This window comes from Tamandua tetradactyla, chromosome 17 (assembly GCF_023851605.1).
Source record: "Tamandua tetradactyla isolate mTamTet1 chromosome 17, mTamTet1.pri, whole genome shotgun sequence".
Classification (NCBI taxonomy): domain Eukaryota; kingdom Metazoa; phylum Chordata; class Mammalia; order Pilosa; family Myrmecophagidae; genus Tamandua; species Tamandua tetradactyla.
In genome coordinates this window covers 66,797,413-66,809,517 of record NC_135343.1, presented here as the reverse complement: position 1 = coordinate 66,809,517, position 12,105 = coordinate 66,797,413, and the positions used below count along the sequence as shown (strand labels likewise).

General features: G+C 38.7%; 1 protein-coding gene across 1 annotated transcript in view; it reads left to right on the top strand.

Moving 5' to 3' along the window:
- The first annotated feature begins 4,938 nt into the window (after nucleotides 1–4,938).
- LOC143661227 (uncharacterized) overlaps nucleotides 4,939–12,105 on the top strand; it is a 32,959-nt gene continuing 25,792 nt past the window's right edge. Inside the window, exons 1-3 of the mRNA XM_077134743.1 lie at nucleotides 4,939–5,156; nucleotides 5,281–5,412; nucleotides 7,105–7,215. Of these exons, the coding sequence (XP_076990858.1) occupies nucleotides 4,939–5,156; nucleotides 5,281–5,412; nucleotides 7,105–7,215 (461 nt within the window). The remainder of the gene's footprint in view (nucleotides 5,157–5,280; nucleotides 5,413–7,104; nucleotides 7,216–12,105) is intronic.

Genomic DNA, 12,105 nt, shown 5'->3' with positions numbered 1-12,105 from the left:
CTGATTTCATGGGATTTACATAAGTGACCTTAGGAAACGAAAACAAGGTGTAAGTAAATTAAAATAACAGCGTTATCTTGGAAATCTCTATGTCTCTAATATAGAACTGTATCATAGATCTAATAAGCTAGGTGTAGATTGTTTCCAATTTTTCATTCATAAATTATGCTGTAGTCATTCTTGCATATAACATCTTGCTTTATTCATGAGTATCTGAAAACCATCGTATTCTGCTCTCCTGCCAAGAATGTATGAGAATGCTCTTTTTTCCACATGTCTGTAACCGTAAAATATCAATCCTAAATGTTTGCCACTCTGATTAGAAAACAGTATCTTATTATCTTTGTTTGTAAATTATGATAATGAGGTGGAACACATTTTCACATGATTACTGATCAGTTTACCATTTAATTCTGTAATTTGTTTGATCATATTGAATGGAAGTTCCTGTTGGATTGGATTATCATCTTTTCCACTGCTGATTTGTTGGTTCTCTTTATATATTGTGGATTTGAATTCCTTATATGCTAAATAAGGTACTATTCTTTTACCCAGTGGATCTTTATCTTTTAACTTATTTAAAGTTCATTTTGCCATAAAGAAATTTTCATTTTTATTATCTTTTACTGTATTCTCACCTTGACTTCTGGTCTTAGTGTCATTTTAAAAAGCATTTTAAAAGCTCACCCCCCAGGAATCCATTATGATTCTTCCTTGACACCTGCTTATTCTTAATTACTAAGAGCCTGGGATTTTCTAGTTATCTTTTTATTATTTGTAATTGCACTGTTGTCCAAGAATATGCCCTGTTAGCTTTCAGTCATTTGATTTTTTGAGACTTGCTTTATGGCTTTTTGGTTCAAAGTCTATTTATTTTAAACAGTTTTATTGAGATACATTCACAAACCATACAATCCATCCAAAGTGTACAATGGCTTTTATTACTATCAGAATTGTGCATTCATCACCATAATCAATTTTAAAACATTATCATTACTCCAAAAATAAAAACCCCATACCCCCTTAGGAGTCACCTCTCAATTCCTCTATCCTTCCCTAACATTACATAATTCTCTGCATATAAATTTAATTCTATTTACATTTTATATAAATGGAATCATACAATATGTAGTGATTTGTGTCTTGTTTTTTTCGCTTAGCATAATTTTTAAAAATTATTGTTTTTTTGTAAATCGGAGAAGTTGTAGGTTTCTAGAAAAGTCATCTAAAAAAATACAATGTTCCCTATATTCCTTGGCAATAATGTGGTACCTTTTTTACAACTGATGAAAGAATATTAAAATATTACTGTTAACTATAGTCCGTATATTATATTAAATGCATTTTCTCCTCTATACAACCTTATTATTATCACTTTGTAATAGTGTCATTAATTTGTTATAATTCATGAAAGAACATTCTTAGATTTGTACTGTTAACCACAGTCCATGATCCACAACAGGAATGACTGTGTATTACAGTTGTGTTTTATCTCCTAACTTTCCTTCTAGTAATACACATGACTCAAAATTCTGATTTCATCCACATTCACAAACATAATTCAGCACTATTAATTACACTCACAATAATGTGCTACCATCCCCTCTATCTATTCCCAAACATTTACAATGAACCTAAATAGAAATTCTGCACAAATTAAGCATCAGCTCCCCCATTCTTTACCCTTATTCTCCCAACTTGAAACTGCATTCTAGATACCAACTCAATGAGTTTGCTTACTTTAATTAGTTCATATCAGTGAAATCATGCAATAAATTTTCCTCTTGTGTCTGGTTTATTTTCCTCATCATTTATCGATGTTGGCACATGTATCTTTACTTTAGTCCTTCTTACAGCTTCATAATATTAATCACATGAATATACATTTTGTTGATCCATTCACCAGTTGATGGGCATTTGGCTTGCTTCCATCTTTTCGTGATTGTGCATCATACCGCTATGAACACTGGTGTGCAAATAGTTTTTCATTCCCTGCCTTCAGTTGTTCTGGGTATACACCTAGTAGTGGGACTGCCAGATCACATGGCAATTCTGTATGTAGTTTCCTGAGGAACTGACCAACTGCCTTCCACAGTGGCTACATCATTCTACATTCTCACCAGCAGGGAATGAATATTACTCCTCCACCTCCCCTCCAACACTTGAAGTTTTCTGGTTTCTTTTTGTTTTTTTGTTTTTTGATAATGACCAGTGTAGTAGGTGTGAAATATTTCATTATTGTTTTGATTTGCCTTTACCTAATAGCTAGTGAGGTTGCATATCATTTCATGTGCTTTTTAGCTATTTGTATTTACTCTTTGGAAAAAAATGTCCTTTCAAGTCTTTTGCCCATTTTAAATTGAGTTATTTGTTTTTTATTCTGTTGTATTAGGATGTCTTTATATATTCTGGATATTAAGCCCTTATAAGATATGTGGCTCCCAGACATTTTCTCTCATTGAGTAGGTTATATTTCACTTTCATGAGAAAAATTTTCTGAGGCACAAAGGTATTTAATTTTGAGGAGGTCCCATTTATCTGTTTTTTTTTTTCTTTCATTGCTAGGGCTCTGGGAATAGAGCCTAAAAGCCATTACCTACCATAAGATTTCAAAGATGCTTCCCTACTATTTTCTTCTAGGAGCTTTATGATCCTCATTCTTATATTTAGGTGTCAATTTTTGTATTAGGTGTGAAATAGGGGACCTCTTTTATTCTTATTCATGTGAATATTTGGCTGTCCCAACACCATTTGTCATAGAGACAATTCTGTCCCAGTTGAGTGAACTTGGTGGTTTTGACAAATATCAATTGGCCATAGATGTGAGGGTCTATATCTGAACTCTCAATTTGATTTCATTGGTCAATATAGCTACCTTTATGACTATGATGTTGTTTTCACCACTTTAACTTTGTAGTATGGTTTAAAGTCAGAAAGTATGAGTCCCCTAACTTTATTCTTCCTTTTCAAGGTGTTTTTGTCTATTTAGGGCCTCTTACCTAATGAGATAAATTTGGTAATTGGCTTTTCAATTTCTGTAAAGTAGGCTGTTGGAAATTTCACTGGAATTGTGTTTAATCTCTGAATCAGTTTGGGTAGAATTGAGATCTTGGCAATATTTAGTCTCCCATGAACACAGAATTTATATCATAAATTTTTTTTAACATTTATTTAGGTCTTCTTTGATTTATTTCAGCAATGTTTTTGGTTTTCTGTGTGTAAGTCCTTTACTTATCCACTGTTGGTGGGAATGTCAAATGGTGCAACCACTGTGGAAGGCAGTTTGGCGGTTCCTCAAAAAGCTGAATATAGAATTGCCATACGACCCAGCAATACCATTGCTGGGAATCTACTCAAAGGACTTAAGGGCAAAGACACAAACGGACATTTGCACACCAATGTTTATAGCAGCGTTATTTACAATTGCAAAGAGATGAAATAGCCAAATGTCCATCAACAGACGAGTGGCTAAACAAACTGTGGTATATACATACGATGGAATATTATGCAGCTTTAAGACAGGATAAACTTATGAAGCATGTAATAACATGGATGGACCTAGAGAACATTATGCTGAGTGAGTCTAGCCAAAAACTAAAAGACAAATACTGTATGGTCCCACTGATGTGAACGGACATTCGAGAATAAACTTGGAATATGTCATTGGTAACAGAGTCCAGCAGGAGTTAGAAACAGGGTAAGACAATGGGCAATTGGAGCTGAAGGGATACAGACTGTGCAACAGGACTAGATACAAAAACTCAAAAATGGACAGCACAATAATACCTAATTGTAAAGTAATCATGTTAAAACACTGAATGAAGCTGCATCTGAGCTATAGGTTTTTGTTTTGTTTTGCTTTGTTTTTACTATTATTACTTTTATTTTTTTCTCTATATTAACATTCTGTATCTTTTTGGGTTGTGTTGCTAGTTCTTCTAAACCGATGCAAATGTACTAAGAAACGATGATCATGCATCTATGTGATGATGTTAAGAATTACTGATTGCATATGTAGAATGGTATGATTTCTAAATGTTGGGTTAATTTCTTTTTTTCCGTTAATTAAAAAAAAAAAAGAGAAGGGGTAATTGGAGCTGAAGGGATACAGACTGTGCAACAGGACTGGATATAAAAACTCAGGAATGGACAGCACAATACTAACTAATTGTAATGCAATTATGTTAAAACATTGAATGAAGCTGCATGTGAGGTATAGGTTTTTTTTCTCTCTATTATCGTTTTAATTCTTATTCTGTTGTCTTTTTATTTCTTTTTCTAAATCGATGCAAATGTACTAAGAAATGATGAATATGCAACTATGTGATGATATTAAGAATTACTGATTGTACATGTAGAATGGAATGATTTCTAAATGTTTTGTTAATTTTTTTAATTAATAAAAAAAAATGTTAGAACACTGAAAAAAAAAAAAAGATGAAGTCATTCATTGTTTTCATCCAGTTAACCATCTCTTCATTCATTCAGTGAACACGATTTGCTGGGTCCTTTGGGTTAAAATATGAATAAATTATCCTTATTTTCAATATAGTTTAGAAAATATATATTATATTCATCTCATACATAATGAAATACTAGAAGACCAGGGGCCCAAAAGGAGGAGAATATTTACTGCATAATACATGCTCCCTATGTGTGTGAGAGGAGGATAATTAATATACATGCCCCTTCAGATTTCTAGTCCCTACCCATACTGCAATATAATTCAGAAACGTTAGATTAACACTAAAGTTAATCTACCTTACGCCACGAGGCTGCAAACGAGTCTAGGCAGAGCAGGCAGCCGGTGTGCGCAGGTGCGGCGCGACCCCCCTCCCCAGGCCACGGGTCGTGCGCAGGCGCACGGTGTTCGCACCGCTGAGCTTGCAGTCGGGTGTGCGCAAGCGCACCAAGAGGACCCTCGTGGCGAACTTGGACATGCGCTTGCGGGTCAAATGTCCGTTGGCCTCTGTCCTGGCTTGGAGGGCTTTGGCGCTGGGTGCTGACTCTCAGGGAGCTGTGGCGGTCCAGTCAGCCACGGGCCGGCCTGGCCCGGGGTTCCGGGTGTTTGCAGCTGCGACCAAGAGCGGAGGCCGGGCGGGAGCCGGAGCCAGAGCGGGAGTGGCGCGGGTGGTGCGGGGCCCGCCCGCGGCCAGGTGAGCGGGAGCCGGGCGCGGGCCGCAGTCGCAGTGTTTCCTGTGCGGGTCCCACTTGCGCCCTGGGGCCGCTGGAACACTCGGGAGGGGGCTTCCCCGAGACCATGGGGAAATTCTAGCTCAGGAAAGGGCTGGACGGCCTGACCACCGGATCGTCCTCGGCCCCGCAGCCGCCGCCGCCGCCGCCCGCGCCACCCGGCAGCCGGGAGCCGGAGATCCCCGAGACGCTGCAGGCGACCACTTCCAGCAATGCAAGGTGAGCCAACCGGGACGGACACGCGGTGGCAGAGCGCCGGGGAGGGGGGTAGCGGGCGCGGGTGGGGGTCGGGGAGCACCCGTTGGGGCGTAGCGCTGGCCGGGTGGCGGGGTGTGGGGCATGGGGAATAGCGTGCACGTGTGGTGAGGCTCCGGGCCTGGGAGTGGGGCGCCGGGCGCGGAAGTTGAATGATGGGCGCAGGAGAAGGGTGGCAGAGCGGGGTCAGGGAGCGGGGAGCGGGGCTGCGGCCTGGGAAGGGGCCTGCTGGCCGGGCCGCAGGGTTAGGGTCCTTGTTCTCAGGGCCCTGACCCCGCAGGCGTGGCCTGGAAGCCTTCCATGGGAGCGTTTTTGGCTTAACCCTCCGAATTTAGTTTCTTTTGGAAACGTATCTGGTGAGTATCGCGAACCCAAAGGCCAAACCTGTCCAACTGGATGTTTGAGCCAGGTTTTTCTCGTAAAATGTGCAACGATTGTAATTCTGAACATACAAACATTCTTGTACAGAATTTTGGGGGGCTCTGTTATGGCAGAGCTGATGTTAAAATAGGTTTAACAGTTGTAGTTTCTGTGTCTTATTTACATTTCTTCATGTTGTTTTGTGAGTGGGATTATTGTTTTTATTGATTTGTGTTAGTTTTGTGGCGTTTGTTGGTAATTTCCATCGCATGTGGGTGTCTATAGTTTGTCATCTTTTTCATGGATGGTGTATTATTATCAGCAGCTGGATTATTTATTGGTGTATTGTTGTTTCTTCTTTTTTGGTACTTTTGTTCTTTATTTTGTAAATTAAAAAAAATGTGGAATGAGTGGCTGAAAATATGAAATTGCATTATGTTGGGTTAAGAAGTTAGCTGTGATTTTTGCCTGTTGAGGAGGTTGGTGCCATGGTGTGCAAAAGCCCCCTGTAGTGCGGTTGGTTTTAGATATTTCTCCATGGGGGTTTGGGCCCCATCTGTCTGCAGGGTCTTCTGAGTTCCTCCAAGCACCTGTTAAAGAGGAGGGGGTGCTGGCCTCATCTGTCGTGGGCCCCTTTGCCTTCTTTTTATTTTTTATAATATTTTTTACTGTGAATATAACATTCGTACAATGAGGAATATATTTTGAAGTACATTGTAAGAAGTAGATATCAAATAAAAGTTTGATATGGGTTACAGTTTCACAATTTTGGGTTTTCTAGCTGCTCCAAGACCCTAGCGACATAGTAGAAATACCAATATAGTGGTTGAGCAGTCATGCTCGTTTCATACATTCTAAATTCTCTGTTATAACACCTCCTTCTCCTTTGACCCTTCTCCCAATCTTCAGGGATATTTGGACACTGCCCATTCTAACTTTTTCATGTTGTGAAGGGGTATTGGCAATATAAGATAGGGGGATGGAACTAGCTGATGTTCTTGGAGAGGCTGGTCCCTCTGCGTTTCAGGACTTACTTGGCCTAGGAACCATCTGGAGTTTGTAGGTTTCTAGAAGTAATCTTAGTGTGTGAAGCTTGTGTAGAGTCTGATAAAGCCGTGGGTGTTCTTTAGGGTTGGCAGGAATGGTGTTGGTTGGAGTTGGCAGACCATGGTAATTAGCAGTATCTAGCTGAAGCTTGTGTGAGAGTATCCCCCAGAGCAGCCTCTTGAGTCTACTTGAACTCCCTTAGCCACTGATATCTTATTTTATTCATTTCTTTATCCCCTTTTGATCCAGAAGGCATCGTGGATCCCGTGGTGCCAGGGCTAGACTGAGCCCTTGGAGTCATGTCCCGTTTTCCCAGGGAGACTGTCACTGCTGGATGTCATGTCCTGTGGAGAGGGAAAGGTAATGATTTTACTTGTTATGTTGGGCTTAGAGAGAGAGGGGCCACATCTGAGCAACAAAAGAAGTTTTCTTGGGGGTGACTCTTAGGCCTAATTTTTTATTTATTTATTTATTTATTTTTTTATTTTTTTATTTTTTATTAACGGAAAGAAAAAAAAAGAAATTAACACAACATTTAGAAATCATACCATTCTACATATGCACTCAGTAATTCTTAACATCATCACATAGATGCATGATCATTGTTTCTTATTACATTTGCATCAGTTTAGAGGAACTAGCAACACAACAGAAAAAGATATAAAATGTTAATATAAAGAAAAGAAATAAAAGTAGTAATAATAGTAAAAAACAACAACAACAAACAAACCAACAAGCAAACAAAAACAAAAAAAACCCTATAGCTCAGATGCAGCTTCATTCAGTATTTTAACATGATTACTTTACAATTAGGTATTATTGTGCTGTCCATTTTTGAGTTTTTGTATCTAGTCCTGTTACACAGTCTGTATCCCTTCAGCTTCAATTACCCATTGTCTTACCCTGTTTCTAACTCCTGCTGAACTCTGTTACCAATGACATATTTCAAGTTTATTCTCGAATGTCCGTTCACATCAGTGGGACCATACAGTATTTGTCCTTTAGTTTTTGGCTGGATTCACTCTGCATAATATTCTCTAGGTCCATCCATGTTATTACATGGTTCATAAGTTTATCTTGTCTTAAAGCTGCATAATATTCCATCATATGTATATACCACATTTTGTTTAGCCACTCTTCTGTTGATGGAGATTTTGGCTGTTTCCATCTCTTTGCATTTGTAAATAATGCTGCTATACACATTGGTGTGCAAATGTCCGTTTGTGTCTTTGCCCTTAAGTCCTTTGAGTAGATACCTAGCAATGGTATTGCTGGGTCGTATGGCAATTCTATATTCAGCTGTTTGAGGAACCGCCAAACTGCCTTCCACAGTGGTTGCACCCTTTGACATTCCCACCAACAGTGGATAAGTGTGCCTCTTTCTCCGCATCCTCTCCAGCACTTGTCATTTTCTGTTTTGTTGATAATGGCCATTCTGGTGGGTGTGAGATGATATCTCATTGTGGTTTTGATTTGCATTTCTCTAATGGCCAGGGACATTGAGCATCTCTTCATGTGCCTCTTGGCCATCCGTATTTCTTCTTCTGGTAGGTGTCTGTTTACGTCTTTTTCCCATTTTGTAATTGGGTTGGCTGTCTTTTTGTTGTTGAGTTGAACAATCTCTCTATAAATTCTGGATACTAGACCTTTATCTGATATGTCATTTCCAAATATTATCTCCCATTGTGTAGGCTGTCTTTCTACTTTCTTGATGAAGTTCTTTGATGCACAAAAGTGTTTAATTTTGAGGAGCTCCTATTTATTTATTTCGTTCTTCAGTGTTCTTGCTTTAGGTTTAAGGTCCATAAAACCACCTCCAGTTGTAAGATCCATAAGATATCTCCCAACATTTTTCTCTAACTGTTCTATGGTCTTAGACCTAATGTTTAGATCTTTGATCCATTTTGAGTTAACTTTTGCATAGGGTGTGAGAGATGGGTCTTCTTTCATTCTTTTGCATATGGATATCCAGTTCTCTAGGCACCATTTATTGAAGAGACTGTTCTGTCCCAGGTGAGTTGGCTTGACTGCCTTATCAAAGATCAAATGTCCATAGATGAGAGGGTCTATATCTGAGCACTCTATTCGATTCCATTGGTCGATATATCTATCTTTATGCCAATACCATGCTGTTTTGACCACTGTGGCTTCATAATATGCCTTAAAGTCAGACAGCGCGAGACCTCCAGCTTCGTTTTTTTTCCTCAAGATGTTTTTAGCAATTCGGGGCACCCTGCCCTTCCAGATAAATTTGCTTATTGGTTTTTCTATTTCTGAAAAATAAGTTGTTGGGATTTTAATTGGTATTGCATTGAATCTGTAAATCAATTTAGGTAGGATTGACATCTTAACTATATTTAGTCTTCCAATCCATGAACACGGTATGCCCTTCCATCTATTTAGGTCTTCTGTGATTTCTTTTAACAGTTTTTTGTAGTTTTCTTTATATAGGTTTTTTGTCTCTTTGGTTAAATTTATTCCTAGGTATTTTATTCTTTTAGTTGCGATTGTAAATGGGATTCGTTTCTTGATTTCTGCCTCAGCTTATTCATTACTAGTGTATAGAAAAGCTACAGATTTTTGAATGTTGATCTTGTAGACTGCTACTTTGCTGTACTCATTTATTAGCTCTAGTAATTTTGTTGTGGATTTTTCTGGGTTTTCTACATATAGTATCATATCATCTGCAAACAGTGATAGTTTTACTTCTTCCTTTCCAATTTTGATGCCTTGTATTTCTTTTTCTTGCCTAATTGCTCTGGCAAGAACTTCCAACACAATGTTGAATAATAGTGGTGATAGTGGACATCCTTGTCTTGTTCCTGATCTTAGGACGTAGGCCTAATTTTAAGTAGGCTTTCCTGTCCTTTGTGGGGGTAAGTTTCATAGGAACAAGCCCCCAAACTAGTGGCTCAGCCTATAGCTTTGGTTGTCCAGACTGCTTGTGAGAATATCAAGAATTCACCTTGGGGAAGTTGAATTTTCCCCCGTTCTCACCATTCCCTGAAGTGGACTTTCCAAATAATTTTTTATTCACATGATTCTGGGATTTATTGGGGCATCACTGTGGACAAACCAACAAAATCTCCTGTCCTTCTCAAGGTTCCTTGTACTTATGGTGTTCCATTAAGCTGTCTAGATAAGTTGTATTAGGAAATGCAGTAGTCAAAGTATAAATTTTGTACCAAATGAACATTTTTTGCTTTAGTCTCACACATAATTTGAAATTTTAAAATGTTAATTACCATCTATTTTCAGCACCCTGCAGTAATGACATTCCTTTGTTCTTCCTCATGCAGAAACAGTTAAAAAATTTGTACATGTAGTCACTATCGTTATACAGTCTAGACATTCCTAGATTATACCACCTCAGTCTTTATTGTGTATCTTTCTTTCTCATTTCATTTGTGCCCCCAGCTCTCCTCCCTCTATTATTCCCACATTCAGCTTCATTCAGTGTTTTAACGTAATTATATTACACTTAGGTAGTATTGTACTGTCCATTTCTGAGTTTTTGCATTCAGTCCTGTTGCACTATCTGTGTCCCTTCAGCTCCAGTTACCCAATGTCTTACCCTATTTCTATCTCCTGATGGTCTCTCTGTTACCAACAGAATCCTCCAGGTTTATTCAGTAATGTCAGTTCATATCAGTGAGACCATGTAATATTTGTCTTTTGTATTCTGCCTAATCTCACTCAGCATAATATTCTTAAGGTCCATCCATGTCGTTACATACTTTGTACCTTTATTCTGTATTATAGCTGCATAATATTCCATTGTATGTATATACCACAGTTTGTTTAGCCACCTGCCAGTTAATGGACATTTTGGCTGTGTTTCCATCTCTTGACAATTGTAAATAATGTTGCTGTGAACAGTGGTGTGCAGATGTCTGCATGTGTCCTTGCCCTCCTGTCCTCTGAGTCGATACCTAGCAGTGGCATTGCCGGGTCATATGGCAGTTCTATAGTTAGCTTTTTGAGGAAACAGCCAACTGCCTTCCATAGCAGTTGTACCATTTGACAGCCGCACCAACGGTAGATAAGTGTGCCTCTTTCTCCACATCCTCTCCAGCACGGTCATTTTCTATTTTATTGATAATGGCCATTCTGGTGGGTGTGAGATGATATCTCACTGTGGTTTTGATTTGCATTTCTCTAACAGCCATGGAAGTTGAGCATGTCTTCATGTGCCTTTTGGCCATTTGTCTTTCTTCTTCAGAGACGTGTCTGACCACGTCTTTTGCCCGTTTTGTAATTGGGTTGGCTGTCCTTATGTTGTTGAGTTGAACAATCTCTTTGTAAATTCTGGATACTAGACCTTCATCTGATAGGTCGTTTTCAAATATTGTCTCCCATTGGGCAGGCTGTCTTTTTACTTTCTTGATGAAGTTCTTTGATGCGCAAACGTGTTTACTTTTGAGGAGTTCCCATTTCTTTCTTTCTTTCTCCAGTGCTCTTGCTTTGGGTGTAAGGTGTAGAAACCCGGCTCCAGGTAGAAGATTTATAAGATATTTCCGTACATTTTCTTCTAACAGTTTTATGGTCTTAGGTCTAATGTTTAGGTCTTGATTCATTTTGAGTTAACTTTTGTATAGGGTGTGGGGTTTGGGTCCTCTTTCATTCTTTTGCATATGGCTATCCAGTTCTCTAGGCACAATTTATTGAAGAGACTCTTCTGTCCCAGGTGAGTTGGCTTGACTGCCTTATCAAAGATCAATTGTCCATAAGTAAGAGGTCTATATCTCAATACTCTGTTCAATTCCGTTGGGCAGTATATCTATCTTTATGCCAGTACCATGCTGTTTTGATCACTGTAGCTGCATAATATGCCTTAAAATCAGGTAGCGTGAGACCTCCGACTTCATTTTTTTCTCAGGGTACTTTTAGTTATTCGGTCCACGCTGCCTTTCCTGATAAATTTGGTTATTGGTTTTGCTGTTTCTGAAAAGTAAGTTTTTTGGATTTTGATTGGTATATTGCATCGAAGCTGTAAATCAATTTAGGTTGAATTGACATCTTAACTATACTTAGTCTTCCAATCCATGAACACGGTACGCCCTTCCATCTATTTAGGTCTTCTGTGATTTCTTTTAACAATTTCTTGTAGTTTTTCTTTGTATAGGCCTTCTGTCTCTTTAGTTAAATTTATTCCTAAATATTTTATTCTTTTGGTTGCTGTTGTAAATGGAATTCTTTTCTTGATTTCCCCCTTAGTTTGGTCATTGTTAGTATATAGCAGTACTACAG